Source organism: Meleagris gallopavo, chromosome 12, assembly GCF_905368555.1.
Source record: "Meleagris gallopavo chromosome 12, MGAL_WU_HG_1.1, whole genome shotgun sequence".
Classification (NCBI taxonomy): Eukaryota; Metazoa; Chordata; class Aves; order Galliformes; family Phasianidae; genus Meleagris; species Meleagris gallopavo.
The window spans coordinates 5,725,327-5,748,159 of record NC_139415.1 but is presented as its reverse complement, the minus strand read 5'-3'; the positions used below and the strand labels follow the sequence as shown (position 1 = coordinate 5,748,159).

Sequence of the window (22,833 nt, the reverse complement as noted above, 5' to 3'; positions counted from 1 at the left end):
AAGCAATTAAACTAACAAATGAATAAAAAGCAAATTTCTTGTTTGAATTATAGGAATACTGAGTAATTACACACGAGGATCTCAAAAACTTTTGTCAATATCACTTGACATAAAGAAGCAAAGACAAGTTGGAATGCCTTAGAATATCTCCCACAACGCTTGTCTATATTGATAAATGACTACTCAAATTTACAGTACTGTGTTAAACAAATCTGCAGTTATGTCAGGAATGCAAGCAGCTGACTTTAGATGGTTGAAATTCTGAACTCCCGATTTTCACTGATTAGTCTCCTCTTGAAAACCTGGCACAGAGGTTTGAACAAGGTAACGCATCTCAACGCTCCACAGTCATGTTTTACACTGAAGGAAAATAATTGCTTCCGTTCAAAAAGCATCAAAACGAAGTTTCCAAATCACTCTATAATATTTCAAGTGCTAATGCTGTTATTAACAGCCAGCTAAGTCACTGAGGATCTTCTTTTTCTCTTCCTTTCCTCTGTGACATACGCACTTTTTGCTCGCAGAACAAAAAAAGGTAACATCTCAGATGGTTCCAATTACTAAGTCAGACCTACTCCTAAGTTGCTGAAAAGTTAGGAAACAAATGTTTTAGCCAAATGATCTGCATTTACTTTTCAGTTTACTTTTCAGATATGCATTTTGTTTTCAGTTTTAAGGCACTACAAAGAATTATTAACATTTTTATATCACATTATTACTAGGCATAGTTGAGGGTCTCAATCTTCATCAATTGTTGGGCATGAATTCTTCATCATCTAACTTCAACCAGTACACAGACTTCTCAAATTTCACCAGACAACTCATTTAACAACTTCAGAACTACATACTAAACCTCACAAAAAATAACAAGCTCAGTGCATCTCGTGGTATCCTAAAATCCTGAGGTACTGCTGTTAACCATGCCTTCAGCAGTATTTCTGAACAGCAAAACTCAAGAAAATACATACTGTGAAGCTTACAGAGCCTCTGGAAAATTCAGCTTCCACAGTGCTTGTGTTAAACTCCATACTAATGATGCTGAATGTCTATGGAATTGGCCCACTCTTGTGCTAGAAGAGGGAAATTGGCTTCCAGGTTATTAACACCAAGAACAGACATGAGAATTCCTGAAGGCACTTAGGAGCAATAGCGTGAAACAAGACGGAAATTGAAAGCTTAGGTTGAACATCACAAGGAGTGTTTGGGAATTTTTACTAGAAGAGGGATTTCTACATGGATAGAACTTAGACCACAGTACATAGTCCTGAGCCATATTCACCATGGTTTGAGTTACGTGACATTTAATATCAAGTTATACATGACTACTGCTTCAAAAGCAGTACTATTTTCTATAGGTTAAACTTAACCGCCATCAGTATGAGCACTCACAACAGATCTTCCAAATGTACAGTGTGAATTCCACTTACTGTTTCATAGCATTTGAGTGGAACACATGGATGAAAGGGGGTGGTACCGCTCACTAAACTAGAACAACATGTCACAAAATGCTTCAAGCACTACTAAGTTGTGCAATTGACTAGTTTGGGCAACACCGGCCTTTCTAGTCTTAGAAAAAGTGCAATTACTCTATGTGCAAACTCAACATATAATTTACTTACTGTGCCTTTGTGATAAAGCACTCACAGACTGACACATACTCTTGACTTTTCAGTGGGATATTTCTCTTTTACTGGCTTGGTGTTTAAACTATCTTAGATGGTATTATATCTTATTAGTATCTTTATCTGGCTTTGGATGAAGATAAAATCTCATTGTTCCTATATGAAGCAGGCAGTTTACATGAGAGCATTACAGACCCACTGATCACTTCTCCCTGGCCTGGAGAATAAAGGCTATGCCTGTACAAATATACACATTACAATATTTTTACATGATACCTAGCTTTTTAAACTCATGATTTGATAGGTTTTTGCACAACGGGGCATTAGAGCATGACTTTTGGACCCCTGCATGACAGGTTAGTTTACGATAACTTGCATTTATTGATCAAAGACTATCTTGTAACTGAACTTTTAATTAAAAAAAAAAAAAGAGAAGACTCTAGACATCAAAATAATTTTTGAATTGTGTGATTTTTGCCTTGTTATGAACATTTTACTGGATTAATAAAACATTAACCTAGCAATAATTACTTTGTGTAAAGGAGTTGACTTTTTGTTCTGCTACTTCCCCAAGTAGAGAGCACACTGGTGGAATAAAACTGTCAGAGAAAGCTTCTGAAGTTATGCCAACATTTTCCCTCATGATTTAAGGCAGCCGGTTTCCCGTAAGTTATTTAAATTCTAATAAAAATGTCATAATACACAATTTTGTGCTAACACAGTCTTTTCACTTGTTGAGGGGGATGTCATAAAGTTCCATAGCAGAGATGCAAGGGAAACAACTGCAGTCTAAGAGTTTCATCAAAGATGTCTCTATGTGACTCAGCTGAATACAAGGGACAATTGATCAAGCTATGTGAGACATTTTATGAGTGACATCTCTGTGCCACTGCCAGGTAACTTAAGACTGTATCTGTAATAATGCATTCTGAATTAATATTTATGAAATTCTGCTGAAATATAATACAAAGTATATTATACCTAAAGCAACATAAACCCATCTGAGCTTTTAATAATTTTCCTATACAACCACAGAATATCAGTGTACCAAAAGTAAATACAATCCTACAGTGTTCGAAGGAAAAATTCCTCACATAAAGTCAATATAAAATTCCTTCAGGAAGAGATAAGTCATCATAACCCTGCTTTTCCACTTATGTCAAACACCTACCCCATACAAATCTCAAAAAGAGAATAAACAAACTATGCAGTAGTTCTTTGGGAATTTTTTTTTTTTCAGTTAAAAAAAAAGTTATCTTAAAGGTAAATAGTCCTTTATTTGTCATTACCTCAGAATTTGAGCATCTCAACTACATCCTTGCAGCAGTTGTGAAAAGGCCTTCTGGGAATTACATTTTCTGTTCCATACAATATTAAACATTTCCACTTACACCTGTTAAAAATTGGAATGTTGGAAATATTTCATTTCTATATAATGGAAAACTTAAAAAAACACTCTTGTGCAGAATTCCAAGAAGCTGGCAGCATGGCCCAAGATCCCAGATTCCATGGGAGCCTGCCAGTGCCCACATGCATGGTTCAGTGACAGAGCATGTCAGTTCTAAACAGACTCAACTTACTCCTGTAGAACATTGGATTTCTATTAAATTAGGATTCTGCATCTGAAAAAGCCTTCTGCTGGAAAAATGGAATAACTCACACAAGTCAAAATTAGTACCACCATCATCAATATGCTATAGGAATTCAATGGAAGAACTTACCCTATCTTGGCAGAGCTAGGGACTGGCCGTGGAACTCTTACCTCACCTCTGCTCTTCAACCACAACACCACTTTTTCTGTGTACCTCTTCATGGTGAAAGTTGTACCTTAATTTCTCTGCCTATTTTTCCTGTACTTCTTGCTGCACTGCAGCCAAATCACCATCTTATTTGACAGGTTTTGCCATCAGAGCATTTAAGCAGTTATGGTTACCAAGTGACAGCAGACTGAGCTGCACTGGTGCAATCTGGACAGTGGGAAGTGCAGAACAGCAGAGATAAGGAGCTGTCATGGTCAGTGGGGCCTTCCCCCCTGCACTTCCCCTAAGGATATCATATTAAGAGTGAATGCTTATCAGTAAGCTATCATTCATTGTACGTCTTACAAAAATTATTTGAAATTATATAAAATTGATTTTTTGAAGGATCACTTTCTGTTAATACTACCCAAATAGGCTTGAACATTCCGAACTCTGAAAATTTCCTTGCGAGCACTCACTCCTCAGGCAGCCCTCAGTCTGAAGTTAATTTCCAAATACATTCACAACATCCAGACACTTGTGAAGAGCCAGCGACTTGGCAGTGTTTGAGAGAATCAGTAACAAGAAGTGTTCAGTAAATAAATGTTCCATTGGAGTTGTTTCCTTTGTTCTGGTGACAAACACCACAAACAAGTTGGCATTCAAACCCTACTTCACTCACACGCCCATATAATTCTCTTCTCTCTAATGCAGGAGGAAGTAATGAAGATTTACTCATCAGTACTTCATTTTGGATGTACAGAGGCTATGTTGGAGAAGTTCAGTGCATAACAAATAGCTTACATTCTCAGTAAGATCAGGCATTACTGTTTGTGCATAAAGGACAGATGCTTACTGCTTGTTTGCTGCAGCAAACACTCCGAGGTGAGCATGTGCAAAGTGTATATGCAAGGTGCTGAGGAGAGGAAGCCACTTGTAAGACGAAAGAATAGGTTTAATGGCCAGCCTAAACACTTGAATAAATAGAAGCACTTCCTCTCTTCTCCCTAAATCCCTAAGTTTAACTCTTACGAATCAAACTGTCAGTCATGTAAAATGAGTTTAGCTATTAATGAAAAAACAATAAATGTACAATAATGAGGAAATGACCTAATGGACCAAGGCAGATTGACTTAATTCGTTATTAATTAACTGCCTTTAGGAGAAACTGTAGAAGGAGTGGCTAAACACCAGGATAACTGTTAACAGGATATTTTCCTCTCCTTTTTAGTGAGATTTTCTGTTTTGATATGTTCCGGAAAAGAGCTGAAAAAGAAAAAGAGAGAAAAGGAGACTGTTCTCTGCATGTTGTCAGGGCCTCTGGTACATGTCACTGCTGATAAATTAAATTAAAGTCCATGTACAGAAGCATTTAATCAGGAAGAACAAGCAAACAAAATGAAACACTATCAGCCTTGTTTTGCCCTCATCCTGGCCTTTATAAGACAAACCGTTCTTAGCAATTTCTTTTCCCTAGTCATATTAATTACCACATCTACAGTGAAAAATAACCTGAACTGCAGTTATAGCTTCTTTGAGGGAACAGAAATTCTGTTAGATAAAGAACATCACTGTGCCTAGAGTTTCATTGCCCAGGGAAAGCTACTTCATCTACAATTGCTCTTTCTTACTAAAAATCTCACACATAATAACAATAATTTCTTCATAATTGCACTTACACATGCAACCATGGCAATGATGAAGCAACGGTATGCTCCCTATTTTTTTCTCTTCCTCTTTGAAGACTTCTGTTCAAACAACTGTTTCCAGAATTAACATGAAAATATTTTTACTTATGTTCCCCTACTACCAATATAAAATTGGCAGTGGTTAGACCATTCATCACACCGACTTGCATGTCTCATCTCTAATTCACCAGCTCGCAGCCCTCTTCTCTCCATCCTGCTTGTCATTCTCAACAAGATTTCTCAACAAACCTTCCTTCATCACTGAGGCTGTGGTTGCTTCTTTCTTCCACCTCATTTCTAACTTCTTTACCTATCTCTTGTTGCTCTCTGAAAAGGGATCATTCCTGGAAACCTTTATGATACTTTTTTAGGTCAGGCAGAATGCTGTCCAACTTTTTGCCTTGATGCAGTAATGTGCAAAATGAATACAGGGAAATGCAATATATCAAAAAGAATCTCTGATCCCATGCAAAAGCTTATCACAGGGTAGTAAGAATCCCTAGAGTATTTCAAAGCAATATCTAAGTGTTGGATATAACCATAATGAAAGGTTTATTAGTAAAAACAGAATTCAGGCACTGGCCACTGAGAAATCTGTATATCACTTAAATGCAAGTGAGCAAACTCAGCACTGACAACTTACCAAATTAACGCCCACTATGTAGGTTTTTTGTTTCTCCCCTTCAAACAACAGAAGCAGACTTTCCAAAACAGCAATATGTAATGAGGACTATACTGAGAGGCTCAAAGCAATCCTTTCATGCTTTCCCCTTCAGAAAAACGTGCAAACTTTCTTGCCATTAGTTCTCTTCAATCAAATGCTCTAGACTCAATTAGCAGACTTTATTCTTAAATAAAAAATATGTAATAATTGCTACACTCATAGCCAAAAAGACATTCATCTGTCTTGTTTAGGTTATGCTTTTGCTATCCAGATCGTGTTCTGTTGCCACCATCTCTGTTCTGCAGGCAGGATTTCTAACAGGCAGAAGAACCACACGTTCCTTCACGTGGGCTCTTGAGTTAGCAACAGAGACCAATCTTGAATGCCCTGCTTCTAATATCTAGCAGGAGTTTGTTGAATTCTGTGACGCTACGTTAGAATAGTAGCCCCAGCAAGACACAGATATTAGGAAAAGATACATTAGAAATGCTCAGACATTGACAGAAACTGAACATTTTTTCATGATGGAAAATGCTTGTGGGGAGAAATACTAAAACTTCACTTGCCTCCGACACACAATGGGAGATTGCCCCAGAGCTTAGAGCTACACCCAGCCGAACAGTTTTTGAACGAAGTAATAACACAATAAGTTTTATTTAAAAATTAACACAAAACAGATTTTCTCTACAGAAAGCTAGAAAGCCAAAAATCAGAGCACGTGGAGCTTGGATGCTGATGCAGTACCATAGAAAGATACTGGTGTGATAAAGGCTACTGGTATCTGGCTCCAATACTACTTAGAGTAGGAATAGCACTCCCAGAATTTTAGCCTTATTTTATGGGCCTGAGAAGTAAGATACTGCATAATATGGCCTATCCCAATCCCATTTCTCCATTATTTGTATGGAAAAAAAAAATCAATGTTTCTGTGACTTAGTTTCTCCCTCTATCAAATCAGAATTGCCCATACTGGTAGTTTTAATGACTGCTTAGAATGGTTTGAGGTAACTACAATATTGCACATCTACTTCTAGTATTCAAAAATATACTTTTAAATTAATTAAAAATACTCATAAAATTCATTAAAAACAATGTGCATCTTAATTTCTTGACTACGTGAAAATTTAGGATATCAGGGGAAACCAACAGTTGTCTAAAAAATTAAATATAATACAGACTTACGTTTGTGTTGCAGAGTTTATATTGCTTGTAGGTGCCAACACATACAATAGCTGCAGCCCTTTGAGGCTGGGGCTGACCCTGGATCATCGGGTGTGATGCAGACCCATGAAGAGTTGAGTCACTGCTATGAAACAAGTTCTGAGATACAGGAAATGAAGGTGACTGATAAACTGAGGGTCCCAGGACCTGGTGACCAGCCTGAGGCCCACTTTCTTCTTGATAAAGGTTCCCATGTTGGAGTGAAGGGCTGGCTGACTGGCTGTAAGCATTTATGAGACTTGGACTCTGATGAAATACGTTGTTCCTTGATGACTGACGCTGCCTTCGAAGTTTCTGAGGCTGCTGACCAGTATCAGTTTGTAAAGGTAAAATGTATGGCACTTTTCCATATCCATACTTTCCTGGACCAATAGGATTTCTGTTTCTGCTTCTAAAATCAGAGAGAGAAAGAATGATTACTAATTCATAAGTGAAGCTGTTAGATACTCATGACTTGCTATTTGTCTAAATTTTCAGTGCAAAGCAATAGTGGAAGGAAATGTTGTTCTTTTCAACCCTAGTAATCTCCTTGAAGATGGAAATTCTCAGAATCTCCTAAAATTCATAACCATGCTCTGAGCTTGGGCTACATAACAGCAGGGAATCCCTGCTGTGAATTTGGGTAACAACAGGGGAAATTTTGAATTCAGTATGGCAGAGATCATTAAACATTTGCATACATTTAGAAGATCTCCTGTGGTTCTGCTTCAACTGCTACTCAACAGATATAAACAGAAACAGGGTGAGGAACATCAAAATATTATTAGAAGACCTCTGGAAAAGTCAACAAATATTCTTTCTACAGTACAGTTTACTTTTTCTCCTTCTTTAGCCAGTAGATTTGAATTGCACCTTTTAGAAATCCAAGAACCAGGCATTGAGTCAGGAGGACACGGGTCCAAGGAGTGAGATTCACTCATAATGAGTATTTAATGGACAACCTCAGATTCAGGACATGGAATCAGCATCACACAGGGATGCTGTCTGATCATGTACATCTCCCATCCTGGGTACTGAGTCCTAAGCTTGCCGGGAGCACTGGCCAGCAGCAGGTGCTCACTGAGAGGCAGCTCTGTCTTCTACACACCCACAGAAACAAAGGACTCAGTCTAAAAACTCAGCTCCAAACTACGAGCTAAAAAGTCCAAAATGAATAATACATTTGAATCATACAATTCAAAAGAGTTAATCCTGGAATTTTATCTGCAAGCAATAGGCCCATTTGCATTTATTTTCCTTGCCATCTTGCACATTATCACATCAGGACTTGAGCTCTACTGCTGCAGTCTGAAGAAATAAGCTGGCAAAAATATCCCTTCCAGTAGAGAACAATGTGTGAATACAGATGTTCTGGGTAACCTTTGCAGCTCAGGATAGGAGACACTCTTAAAAAAGAAAAAGAAAAAGAAAAAAAAAAAAGTCCTTTTCATTCCATCCATAAAACATATTTATATATATTTAATATGTATAAAATAACAGACTTGAACTGCAATGAAAACCAAAGGCTCTAAACTGACATACTTATTTTCCAGAAACTGAAACGTTACAGATGTCAGCCAGCCAACAGATCAAAGACTTTTCTTTAGGTTTGTTTTTTCTTGTGTTTGTTTTCTTCCTCGCTCAGAGGTTCTCCCAAGACCTTTGTTACATGGAAACCATGGAAGTCACTTAACATTCTAGCTTTATGGCCACGTGGGGCTTTTAATCAATCTTCCTGGCTCAAGGATGTGTGAACAAGAGTGCTGATTTACCCTGGCAGATAAGCAGACAACACTCTTGAGCTGTTTATAGCAGTTAATCTGCTTGTGACCATGATGGTCATTGTTGAGGTAGGTTTTTGGTGGTTTCAGCAGAGAAAAGCAATACAGTGCTTTATAGCATTAAGGAAGGAAAAACTAAGTGTCCTATAAGAGGACAGGAGAAGAAATAAAGAGAAATTATGAATGGCAATTCATAATTCAGATTAATTCATAATTCAGAAATTATGAATGGCAATTCATAGTTCAGAAGTTGAGGCTAAAGTGAACTGGATTTAAACAACCACTGTGTGGTATGTAGTTTGTTTGTGTGGAGCTTTTTTAATAGCCAAATCATTCGATTTCTCAATTTTAACGTAGCATCTCATTTCCAGGTAAGAGTAGAACAAATTTAAAACAAAAGTCCTCCTTCCTTCACATCCTAGGCATGTTTTGGCACTCTGGAGAAACTATGAAATTATAGTTCTCAGGAAGCATCTTAGATTTTGGATCAAACTGGCTCATCTTCAGAAATAGATACTTACATTTGCCCCCGTCTCTAATGAGACTGACCAACAACTGTTTCTTGACTGCAGTTTTGTGCCATTGCCTTCAAAGTGTGGACACAGGCTAGCAAGTCTATTGCAATTAGTTTTAAAATGTATGATCTACTGTCAGGTTGCTCGCATTTGGCATCAGGAAGAGAAAGCTGAGAATAACAGAGCAGTAAGCCATTTTCAGACCAGAGGAATGGTAGGAATACGCCTCTGTCTCAGCCATGTAAATGCCAAATTCTTTACAGCTACAAACGCTTCCACAGAGGAGCAGCGAGGCACGTCGCCTGACCTGCCTGGAGGAACTGCTGCTCACAGACCAGGAGAGGTCAAGCAAGAGGGCAAAAATGAGACTGATGTTTGACTGTTAACCTCCAGTTCAGGGTCATGAATGAGAACTGAAAATAACTGAAGGATATGCAAGAAACGACAAGCAAACTAGGACTCTTCAGCATGGAAAAAGACAAATGGGCAAACAGCAGTCTTAAATATAGCATAAGCATATTAGCTGAAAGGTTAAACCCATGGCTGAGGGCACAAAGCGACCAAAAGCTGCTGAAATCTCATTGAATTAATTGCAAAAATTTGAAAAAATTGATTTTGAGGGACTTCTCATTGAATGGCCGATGTTCAACAACAGTCTCTTAGAACTGAAAGCAATAACAATGTTCGCACTATTAATTCCTATTTCATCTTGGTTTTTGGTTTTTTTTTAACACTACAACTTGAAAATTTTGCTGAAGTCCCCACAAGTTTACTCTTCTCAGCTTGTGCAGGAATTACGGTCTGGAATTTTTGTTGGAATACACTTTTCATGAAATGGAATGTTAAATTCTTGTAGCTGGGAACTTCAAGTTTCTTTCAACATACAGACTGCTGGAAACAATGTGGAACACTCAACCTCTAATTATTAAAATCTTTATCAGTATGCATGCATTCATTTAAACCACTACTGCCTGGATGGAAACTAGTCAGAGCTCTGTGTTTTGCCTTAAAGCACCTTTCATTCACACTTGGCAACATCCTTAAAAACTGGGAATGAAGTTTGTTGCAATGTAATTAAGAACACTGTAAAAATAGCATGGCGGTAATTAGCTTTTATATTCCTTGGGGAGTGTCAGGTAGAATTTATGATGTCATGCAGTAACAGGGAGGGAACATTTAGTAGATCTATAAATGAGGAGAAAACAATAGGGAGAGGGCATTCAGGGGGTAGGAAAGAGGAGGAAAAATCAGACAGTAGCTATCATTAGCTTAATAATTAGAATTAAACAAACCTTCTTGACACTGTTTGGTTTTTGCTAATTCAACTCAGCTCTGATCTACCTGTGGGAGATGGAACTAAGTCAAACCCTGACAGCTTACTGGCTGGTTTGAGTTGACAGTTGCATTTTTCTTACCTTCTTCTCATAACCCACATTACACACTTCTCACCACAACGTGGTTTGGAAGCCCCTCTTTATGGTTTTGTTGTTGTTGTTTGTTTGCATCACAGCATAAGTCACAAGTGGGTCAAGAAAGTAGCACCACTCCCCTAAACCTATGCATGTCCAAGTACGCTAAAAACCAATAGGCTTATCTTTCTCATGTAGCAGCGGATGTTGCCACAGGAGCAATGTTAAATTTACCAATCGCATCTGTTGACAAAATCACAATTTGTCAACATCTTTCAGACAAACAATCAGAAAGCCCACTATGAGAAAGATCTAAGCATTAAACAACTCTGACAAAGCTTTTACTGTGGAAAAACAAAGAGGGAAATTATGCCACTAATAACAGAGTTGTCATCTAAAGGCAAATTACTGCTTAATAGAAAATATATGCTGAAAAGCAAGTAGCAGCACTAAGTGTTTCATGTCAGATGTAGCCAGTAGACATCTCTGATCTATTATGTTCATCTCAAGTAGAGGCATAACAGCTGTTTACTGCAGATCTGGCAATCTTCTTAGGCAGAATTCCCACATACACACCTCCCTGATAGTTCAGACAAATCTGTTTAGCACTTTGATAACCAAAATGATGAGCACCTTTAAACTTGAGCCAACCTAAATATATACTTGAATTAAAAAATACATTTGCCCAGACAAGTACAAGAAATCAGTCTTTGAGCTGTTAGTGTAGGGATTGTAGCAAACATATCTTACAACAGTTGTTGTTAGCTGGTATTCTTCTTGTCTGTTAACAATCCCTCTTGTGTTAGGGACAAGTCAGCTGACTTCACCAAGAACTCAGCCCTCACAGCACCAAAATGGAAGTTTCCTGTAGTAGCTTTTTCCAACTGTAGCTCTGAGCATACATGCCCCTCAGCAGGCAAATAATCACACTAACTCACTTCTGAGTTTAGGAACTAAGAACAACGCTTTGAACCTCAAGTGTTCTTGAGGTTCACTAAGAAAGAAGTACTTATGGAGCTGGTGGGCAGGCAGATTATCTGTACTGAATGGAAACCCTCTTTGATCCAAGGACACACAGCATCTTTAAAATGCACAAGCAAGATTACTGATTTCCTTGCACCTGCTGTCTGAAGTGCTCTTCACAAAGCCTCTTTCCCAAACAAATACCTTTTCATTTTTCCCCTTTTCCATCACTTCCTTCCTTCTTACATTTGTCCCGTAGTTCTCTATGCAGAGGTTCCCTGGCTCACTTCTACCTGAAGCATAACTTGTTTTCTTTCTCTTCTGATATCAGAGGGAATAAAGAATGCATTTTACATTAACTTTGCAGCACTTCCTTCTACTTGCCTATCAAAATACTTCTCTTGTAAATGAAAAACTACAAGTTTGAACATTAGCAAAAGCTCTTACTGATAACATCATACAAGATTTGACCTCCAGTTGAAACAATGTCTTAAAATGAACCCAAAGAGCCTGCAATTCCTACATTTTCAGATACCAACTTTTCCCTCAATAATAATTCATGGAATAATATCAAGTTCTTGAAACTTCCCTAAGGTAACATCCTCGAGCCACTAGTTTCCCTAGAGTTGAGGAAAAACTGCACACCAGCTACAGGTTCAGTGATTTAAATGTTCTTGGCACACAGTAAGGCTTACTTTAAAAAGGCTGTCCACCACATATTTTTGGATGCCTTACATCACTGTCTTATCCTGGTCATAACTGCCATCACATTTATATCTCATAGCATTTTAGCAGATTCCCTCACAACTATCATTTTTAATGAAAAGGAATGACAAACTGGGAAATGTATTTCCATCTGCTCAGAAGGGAGAGCTCTCAACAGCCAGGTTGATTCACATCAAACCACACTCTGTGTCACCTCTCAGTACAGCACTACGGCCCTGTGCAGTTCTGCATTCCAGATACTCACTTTTCACCAGCTTTAAATCAATCTGGAGAAAATCACTTAAACATGAATGAAAGAAGCAAGCCCTTTGACTTTGCTTTATGTTATGAAAACGCATGCCTATCTGCTCACTGACCTGGAAAACAGCCCTAAAGTGGTGAGCAGGTAACTTTGCCAAATGTTTGATCACAAGAGAGTTAAATCACTCCCATTGAGAATCTATCAGACATTGGAAAGCAGAGCCATCATCGCCAAATTTTTTTGCAACATTACACCAAATTATTCACACTTCATCAACACATTTTGTCACAATTCAAATGGTGTAGGCATTCCTTTTACACTGATTTTCATTATCAAGGTAACTAAAACAATGTAACTAAATAATTTGTTTTACATTCCTTGTAACTTTGGTAACCACAAAGTGATTTCTGGATATTTGCTATTCCCCGTGCCCTCCGCAGAATTCCCCAAACCAAGTTGGTTTTTCCTGGTAGAATACAGATAATTTAAAAGGTTATTAGGTAAATTGTGTCTTGGATTAATACATGGCAGATGCACACCATCTACCATAAATTAATTCTTCCATCCACAGAGATCTTTGCTAATACTCCAGTTCAGCACAGAAGCAATGCACTCAGTGCAGTCACCCTATGCTGCCTTTTGCTAATCTCCCCACCAGTGCTGCATAACCTCAGCTGTGTTTCAATGCTGCAATAGAACTAGTTCTGCCCCTTAGGTTTGAGGTCTGATTGAATAATGTAGCCATGTAATTAGCAGGTTATGCAGCTGAAATCCGACACAAGTGAATACATAACCCAGTTGAGATGTGTTATAACAACAACAGGAGCTCTGCTGCACTTCCATCTCTTTCTGAGCACTCAGTTAGTCACTGAAGAAATGTACTGTCATGTCTTTGAGCGTATACAAGTAGTGGCCCCACTTCTCCACCTCTCCTCCAGTCATCCCACTTCAGGAAAGGATGAAACACACAGTAATAAGATGAAATTTTCCAGGGTGGCTTGCAGTTAGGTTAGGTTAGGTTTTTACCTTCGGTAATCCCATTCAAAGTGTGCTCACAGTACCATAATAAAAATTGATACTAATTAATAATAAGCAAGATGCAGAGCTTACCATGGCATTAATGCTCAGACGAGAGATGGGACAGCACAAAGCCAATCTGAGGCCAGAAGGACTTCAGTTAGCTATTCATTCTGCCAGGAAGTTCCTCACAGGGAGGTTTTTATCACCATTAGATGTTTTGGAATTTTATTTAGAAGGAAAATAAACATCTCTCTCATACAGCTTTAAATCCTCTCAAGTGCTACCAAAATGAATTCTTTGATTATCACTGCTGATACGAGATTTTTCTTAAAATTTCTTCTCAGAAATAGATCAAATACATCTCTGTCTTCCTTTGCAAGCTTTTATAACAGTATTATGCTCGGGCTACAGTGCACCGTGTTTTCTTCCCATTAGGAAAATAACAAAAGGAGAGATAGCTAAGTACTGGAGCAGAGGTTTCTATTCCAAATATGAAAAAAGAAAACAAACAAACAAACAAAACAAATGCCCACATCAGTAAGAAGAAAGCCTGAGGACTTGAGAAAACACTGCCTGCCTCGTACTTGACTGTCTACATCTGTCCACCTCTACAAATTGGAGCCAACTAGAACAGGTCACAAAAACTACATCAGAACATGCAGTTAATGATGCTTGGATTGGTTGAGGAATCAACAACTGAATTGTCCCTTTAGAGGTTAATTTTCGACCTGACAACTGAGTAAGCCACATTTGCCTGGTCAAAAAGAGGCAAAAGAAATATCTTCATAAAGGAAGCTCTTTTTTGGCATTTAATGATACACTCTTCCTTCCCATTGCTCACAGACCCAGAAATGCACACTGATTCTACGCAGGGCACAGCCTAGCACAGGAGACATTCACGTCAGCTGTTGGCAGCAGAACAAAGACTACAGAGCTATGGCCATGTGAGAAGTTGATGATTTTGGGAGTATTTCCTCACTGCAAATTTTTCCTCTCATTCCTCTTCCAAATATAAAAAGAGCTTTAGGGAAATCCTTTCCTTATTAATGTATTTCTTTAAACATACATTATTTATGTAAGCCTGCTTTACCTATTTCATTATTCTGGTGATAAATGTAGTTTTTCCTTTCTGCCAGTACAAGCCACGCGTGCCGGTGTGAAACCCAGCACAAAGCACCCTGAGTGCTTACAGATGTGGATGCAAAGTTCTGTCTATCCATAACGACAGTCCACTTGCAGGGAGAGTAAAGGTGGCAACTGTAAACACCAGCTGAGACTGCTGGAAAACAAAATAAGAGGAAGCATGTCCAGTTACCTCTTATTGGTCTAATCCAAGTATTTTTAATGCTGCTTAGCAGCTGACAGTTCAGTCTGCCCTGTGAGGGTGTGGGATGGATGACTGGGGGAGAGCAGCACACAGAACAGTTCCCACCTAGAGCCAAGCAGTCAGTATGCACGTGGAGAGAAGATAAAACCACAGTTCCATCACCAAAATAGAGACTTGGAAATGCAATACTTTAGAAGTAATAAAACCTAGCCCCTGGATGATATTTCCTTTCAAGATGCATTTTCTCTCTTAAAACATTTGCTATCCTTTGGCATGCCCTTATTACTTTTCCATATGTGCCTCTTTTTAAAGATGTCAAAATGCAGTCGTATCTTCACATTATCTTCTTGTTCTCATTTGTTCATACGGTACAGTACGCTCCACACATTTTATCTCAATGAAGTAAAAACAAGACTTTGCAAATGGGAACCCAACACTTCCAGGCCGCGAAGAGCTCCCTCTTTTTGTGTTACCACCCTCATCCCTGTGACTAGAATTTCCTAACACATTTCAGTTATGCAAGAACTCAATTTACAGCACAATGATGATTAGGAGAGCACATGAACTTCAGAAATCAGGCTCCTAATTGTAGGTACCTCACATGTGAGCTTCTCAGGGAGCCTGGTTGCTAGCCTACCAAGCACAAATGAACTAGCTATCAAAAGCTGTATATGTCCTTCTTCATAGACAAGGTACTTTACAGTTTATCATATATAAATAATATTTTGAATTTTACTAAATAAATGGAACTGTTCTTTACCTGGAAACAGGCAGATAACTTTTCCACTTGTTGCTGAATGGCACACATACATTTGGCCGCTCTGAAGGACTGCTATTGCTGTTAAAATGTGTTTGTCTTGGAAGCAATCCCATTTCATCTTACCACACCATCAAATGTGAGCTTATCTCAGTCACAAACGCTCATCCCTCTTTTATTATTTTATGAAAATCTCCTAAAATGACAACTTTATATGAAAGTCCAAAACAGTAAATAGGAATATCCCAAAAAGTTTCCCCTCATTGTACACACTGTGAAAACACAGATTTTATTTTCAATAGCCTGACATCATTTTCCATTATTACCCATTCAGTGAACACTGAACACTGTTCTACAGAATAAAAGTCATATCTAGAATAACTTAATGTTTCAAAATTCATTTTCTATTTTACCAATAGGACCAGTAATTGCCTTTGTAAGGAAGGATTATCCTTGGGACTTTGTAAATTAAGGAAAACAATGAGGTTTGTCATTTTAATAATTTCATTTTCAAGCAAAATCTTTGTTCTCATTCTGTTTTTACAGTCACCACCAAAGAATCTGAAAGTTATGCAATACAGCAGAATTAAAGCCACCAGGGACCCTCCTAACACAAGATGGAAATAACCTATTACGCAAATAAGATTAAAACACTGACCTTAAATTCACAGTCTTTTGCCAAGGAGCAGTGAAAGGGCAGTGGGGGTGGAAGTCTACTGTGGTACAGAAGCTTGCTTAGGAAAGTACAAGAATTTTCAAAACCAAAGACCTCCATCATACAGTAAAGTAGAGTCATAGCACATACTACAATCATTTCAGTATTTCATATTGCAAGGCATTTACTAAGAAATAACATAGCTTCACTTCTGCAAGCAGAAAAAACTGCTTTCTGCTCCTCGCCCTCATTTTCCAGCCATAACTGTTGCGGTTATTTCAAACTGTTCCAGTCTCTCCTGGCCTGCAGAGGCCACCAGAGCCGCAAGGGAGAGCCCAACACAGGAGCCCTAGCTGTGCCAGCAGCCTGGCAGCGGGTCTGCTGCAGAGGCCAGGCCAGCTGGGATTTCCTCGGATACTGGAAGCGCCAAGGGCTGGAGCAAACTGGCTTTGAATGACTTTGAGCCGATGGTGCAAGGCCAAGCTTCCAACATTAGTAATAACTCAGCTATGTACTACAACCTGTATCTGCTACACTCCACAGCTGAGAACAGAAGTGCATTATGCTAAATAGTTCAGTAGGAAAACAGAAAAAAATAAAATATGACTTTTGTCTCAATTCAGTCCTGTTAATACTGCCCAGAGAAGCCTACCTCTGGCATCCTTTGTGCTTTTATAAGAAGATCAATAGTATTACAGTCAGCAATATTACAGTTATACTCAGAACTTCTAGGCCATCCATCTGCACGGGTTTGAAAGCAAGAAAGAAAAAGCAGTGAATAAAGGAAATGGCTAACACGTAGGACGAACAACATCTGAACATCTGGTCCCACTCTGAAATTTTTCTTTATTGAGACAAACAGAAGGAAAAGAGCTTAATTTCTAATTTCAAATATTCTTGCAGCGGCTGAGGATGTCTGTATCATCAGAAGTAAGAGAGTGATGCTGTCCTATTTGAGACAGGCTGGAACATTGCCTCAGGGTTATGTTTCCTTTCTTGGCCTGGGCCAGTCAGATATCTTTAAAAAGGGGAAAGGAATTATGGTTGACTGCTTCACCTAACAGTTTTAAAGAAAAATATAGGAAAAAAAAGAGACTTAAAAAAAGAAAAAAAATCTAACAAAAAAATATCACTCCATGTGTTTTCCAAAAGAGGGCTGAGAGGGGAAAAACCAGAGAACTCCCACCTTCTGGAACACATAATCTGAGGAAAGAAAGACAGAATACACAACTTCTGGGAACATCCCCTCCCAAGGATCTTCCATGCCTGCTCTCCTCAATTTCCAAACTGGAAATGGATCTGTTCTCTTTTTACTGATAGATAGACAGAAAGATAAAAGCCAACAGTTTTAGCCATAACAAATGGCAGACTGGTTTCTAATAAGTGTTTTTCCAGAAAGGAGAGGTTGTTGAAAATAATTGTAACAGCACAGTTCCATCCAGCTGAACAGCAAATAGTACAAAACTGATACACACAATGTTTAAAATAGTTTATGTGTTAAAAAAATCCACTTTTTTTTTGTTTGTTTCAGACAAGAAATTTTGCTAAAAGCTAGAAAACAAAAGAAGGGAAAAGAGAAAATATAAAGTGCATAAATAAAACTCTGGGAAAAAAAAAAGGAATAAAAGGAAAACAAAACCAGTTTTGATCAGAAAAAATGAAAAGATGGTTAATCATTCTTCACGAAAAGTTTCATAAATATTTTTTTCAATCAATTGAAATTAGAATGACTATTGAAATCAAGATTCCAAGCTGTTACTTGTTAAAATTTTTCTTATTATGGAGAAGATAGGAACATCAAAAAAAAGGTAAAAATATCACAGTAAATTATGAAGCAAATTTTAAAGGTGAATAAAATCTTCCCAGTGCAGTTATAAAACTATTATGACTGTCCTTTCTTGGGTATCATCACCTCAGAAATAATGCCATCCACAGAGGACAGTACACATTATTAAAGATTAAGACTGACTTTTATCATCTATTAAAAAATAATATATAAGATATTAAAAAATAATGGTTCTTCTCTGATATGCCATTCTTCAGGTATATCACTCATAGCAAGAATAAAACATGTGCATAGACACCGTACCTCTTTTCTGTCTTGGGGTGATGCCTCTGGGACTGAGAGTGCCGGCTGCCTCTGGGAGCTCCTCGGCTCATGTGGCTGTTATTATGGCCTTCAGAAGCAACAGAAGCCCGCAGGCCGGCCCGGAGCTGCTCTTCATTCCTGTGAAGCGGCACAGACGTACGGATGGCAGAAATGACATGGCCTGGGTAAGCAGTCAGTGAGTCCTGATGGCGGGAACTCTGGTGAGCAAGAGTTCTCTCTGAGGCCGCGTATTGCCGCCCCGGCCTCTGGTAGCCCCTTTCACGATAGTACGCTGGGAGGCACGGCCTCGTTTGCTCCATCACACCACCGCTGCAGCTCCTGGAACAGGCAGACCAGGGGCCCCAGCTGCCCCACATGCCTGGGATTCCCGCACCACTATCTTCAGATGCATCTCTTTGCTCTTCTATCCTCTGGGGAACCTGTAGATACAACGGATCGACAAGAGTTCACACTACAATATGAAGGTGATGCTAACATCTTTTTTTAAGCCATTCACTCTGAAATCACACAGTGGAACTGAACTACGTACTGTGTGACTTGAGTTATGCATTAGCTAGCTGCCTATTCTGCTAGCTCAGGTCTACAGCCATCACCCACTTGGATGAAAAGTTGTTTGGTTTTGGACTAGTTGGATTGGAATAGATTCTTTTTAGTCCTCAGCATTGGAAAACACTGCATGAAGCTTGGAAATTGAAAACCATTACTTATTAACTTCTGGTCACAACTCAGGTAACAAATACTGACTGCTCTCTCCCATTCTGACGTCTGAACTATGGAAATTGCTGCTGGAAATCTCAAACTGCAATAATATTTCAGGAAGTGCCATCTCTGAAGTGAAACTTTTCAGGAAAACTGAAACGTAAGAGAATAGACTGATTGCCAATCAGCCTAAAATGCTGCAATAGTTAACTCCTAAACCACTCCCATTCCACCTCTAATATTAATGCTTTTTCAAGAATACTTCAAGGAAAATATTTATTTAGCAAGGTATGTACATCCCTACATTCATAGAAATTCCTATCAAATTCAATACAAAGACAGACAAGACAAATTGCTGGTCTCAGGTGTTCAGTGCTACTTAGCCATGCTCACCATGCAGCAGCATAGGGAGCGGGAAACAAAGAAAAGCCCCCAAAAGAAGAGCTTTTTGCCTGGATACAGCAATGAACTATTAGGAATAAGAACAGAGCCAGGCTCTTTTCGGTGGTGCCCAGAGTCAGGGCTAGGGCAACAGGATCAAAGTGGAACACAGGAGGTTCCGTTTGAACACCAGAAAGCACTTCTGTGCTGTGCGGGTGACAGAGCAGGGGCACAGGTTGTCCAGATGTTGTGGAGTCCTCTCCTTGGAGATCTCAAAGAGCCTCCTGGGCACTCTGCTCTAGGTGGCCCTGCTGGGGCAGGAGTGGGACCAGATGCACCAAGAAGTCCTGACAGCCTCAGTCACTTTGCATTAAATGCACAGTTCTGTTGTTTCCCTTCTCCAGCTGGTTGAATCACAAGTATTGAAAGCCGGCTTCAAATGTGTGATTCTCAACATTTCTCAACTGTAGAGCATTCCCTTAAATGAGCATCCTTTGGCAGTTTACTTATATTCCAAATCTTTGTGCCAAAAAGCACACATGCCCATCATTTCAATTATCAGACAAAAAGAAGCACTAACCACAGCTAACTATACAGCCCTACTCAAGTGTCTGTCTCAAAATAACCTCTGGAAAATCAAGCATTTCTCTTTGTATGTCACTTCTTCCTGCATCGAAGAACGAACCTCCTAAACACATAACTTCCATTAATAATTTTGGCTCGAACACTGCTGCACAGTACTAGAAGATTAACATCTACATACTTGGCCTCCAGGCACAGATAACACGTGCAGGCCCTACCTGAAGTGCCAGCCTGCACAACCTACTGATAAGCAAGCTATAAACATGGCAGGGTTGGGTGGAATGTGGTTTGCTGAATGCTCCATTATCATAAGAAAAGCCAAGGCAGTGAGGGCTTGTGGTGCTGCTGTGTAGGAGTCAGTTGTGGTCTACATAATCTGAAACATTTCCCCACTCTGAGGTTGCTCTCACTCTTTCATCACCAACCACAGAAAAAACTGCATTTAATTATAACTTGTGAATAATATAAAGCATCTGCATTAGTGTGATATGTTCTCTATTTCACCAATATTATATGAAAACAGAAGCAGATGTCTCTGTATTTAATTTATGTTTTTCCGTGGGTACCCCATTTGGCATGAGTCTTTTAAATCCAATAGCCTATACAACCTAATAACCACATAATGTCAAGATTATGAATAACATGCAACAAGAGCCTGGTTTCTGGCTGTCATATTTGCATTTATATCCAATAGCAGAACATCGTTGGCTCACAACATAACCAACCAGAGAAGCTTAGTTTCTTCAGTTTATGCTTTTGTCACTGACTATTCACAGTTTATATGTACATTACATGTTAATATAGCTCTAACACAAATACAGTATAAAACCAATAGCCCGGTGGTTTCAGACAAGTCACATTTCTCTTCTCTCAATAAGTCTTCCAAACAGTTTAAGTCAGACAAAAAAAACAAAACAAAACAAAACAAAAAAAAAAAACAACCCTGTTTATTTTCTCTTAGCAGCACATTGTTCTGTAATATTTATGACAAGGAACAGTGGGTTTAAATTTCAGCAGAGGTGCTCCAAATTGGATAGCAGGAAGAACTTCTTAGCCGAAAGGCAAACGAAGCATAGAACCTGAGCAGACCCTGGGACCCTGCATTGGAGGCCAGCCCAAACCTCCAGCAGGAACAACCAAGCCACAGCCGCTCCAGCCCAGCCTCGCAGGTCACTTCCTGTGCTTTGGTCCTCTGATTAGCAGGTTACATTGCAGCGGGTAATGAATTCTCACACTGCCCGAGGGTATAGCCAAGAAATTACAGATAGCTAAGGGAGACAGCTAAAGTATTCCAGAATATTCAGAAGTACCACAGACTGAGATTGCTGATTCTTAAATCCACTCTCCCTTTAAAAACAACCCACTGAACAGCACAGTTTCTGAAGAGTTTAAGCCCTCGCTGTGACAAGTGAGGGTAAAAGTGAAATTTCTTTGCAGAGTTAAATCACGAAAGCAAATTCTTTAAAATAAACACACAAACTGCAATAGGGAGAGAAAAATTACGTTGTTTCATTGACTTTCCTGTAGTTCCTGTAGTTCCTTCTTCAGGTGACTTAAGTAATAGTCATTCCAACTGCAAGCACCATCAGAAAGATGTCTGTCAACTACAAGTTAATCAACCATCTGGGATTTTGCTCTATTAATTCAATCCATTTTTCCCCTTATTTTCATCCCGTTATTATAGTCCTTTCTTTCTTTCCTGTACATTCTTCAATCATTTGGTAGGACAAGGTTTGTAAGTAGAAGTAGTAACTCACTAAGTACAGTTGTACTTAAACAACTTCATGGTATGCATACACTTGCGATTTCTACATTTGCACTAACTCCTATCAATTAAATCTCTTTAATTTAGAAATTATCATCATAAAGATCATTGCACACTGAAAACCCAAACTTTACAAACATACATGTGCTTGCAGCAGTGCGGTATGATGAGGAGCTCTGGCACAGGGCGTCAGCCCTGCTTCTGTATTTCTAGGAACTGCCTTGGTCATTAACTTGCATGACAGGAAATCAGAATTCTGACATAAAGAAGGGGCATTACACATGCAGTAGTCACATTGAACGTCAATACCTTATCCAGAAAACCAGCACATTGTTTAGTTTCAGATTAGGTGACCCCCAACATCCCTAACTTTTTTTTCCCCTAACATCCACTAATTCGGAAAATTTGGAGCTCATTTCATACAGCAGGATTGCTACTGATGCAATCACTGATGCCCCATTTCAGCACACCACTAAAACATGTGTCTGATCTAAATGTGAATAAGCCCACTGAAGGAAAAAAGAAGTTAGGTGTATACCTCCACACACCACTAGATAAAATCAGATGTGTTGATCCTGTTCTACTGTTTAATATTCCAGTGTTTAAAACATGGAGACTGAAAAATCAGATGATTGTTCTTTCTTTCTAAAAGCTTTTCAAGTAAAGATTTTATTACGTTATTTACAGAACAGTGAGGACTGCACACCTGTGACAATCATGGAAAAGAAAGGTAAGCCACATGACTCCAGACACTGAGGTTTTGTAAAACTTGATATGCAACACAAGTCTCGTGGTCAAAAAGAGATCTCAGGTTTTATATTAAGCTATTCTTTGCCACTCAATATTCTCTAGAGCAGCTTTTTTCCATCTTCTCCATCCAGAAAGGGTGCAGCTCTTCTCTAGTTAGTCAGCTTTGCCCTCCTTGCTTTTAAGCCTCATTTTCTGCATAACCCATAAAATCCCTCATTTACTTGCGATGTTCAGGCCTC

At 38.9% G+C, this 22,833-nt stretch overlaps 1 protein-coding gene across 4 annotated transcripts in view; it reads right to left on the bottom strand.

Annotated features, from left to right (window-relative positions):
• The window catches only part of THSD4 (thrombospondin type 1 domain containing 4), a 275,436-nt gene that overhangs the window by 214,039 nt on the left and 38,564 nt on the right, over window positions 1–22,833 (bottom strand). For all 4 annotated transcript variants that reach the window (XM_085233984.1, XM_085233985.1, XM_085233986.1 and 1 more), the window contains exons 4-5: window positions 18,397–18,836; window positions 6,896–7,325 (exon numbers count right to left, since the gene is read on the bottom strand). In XM_085233984.1, coding sequence (XP_085090110.1) covers window positions 6,896–7,325; window positions 18,397–18,836 — 870 coding nt within the window. The remainder of the gene's footprint in view (window positions 1–6,895; window positions 7,326–18,396; window positions 18,837–22,833) is intronic.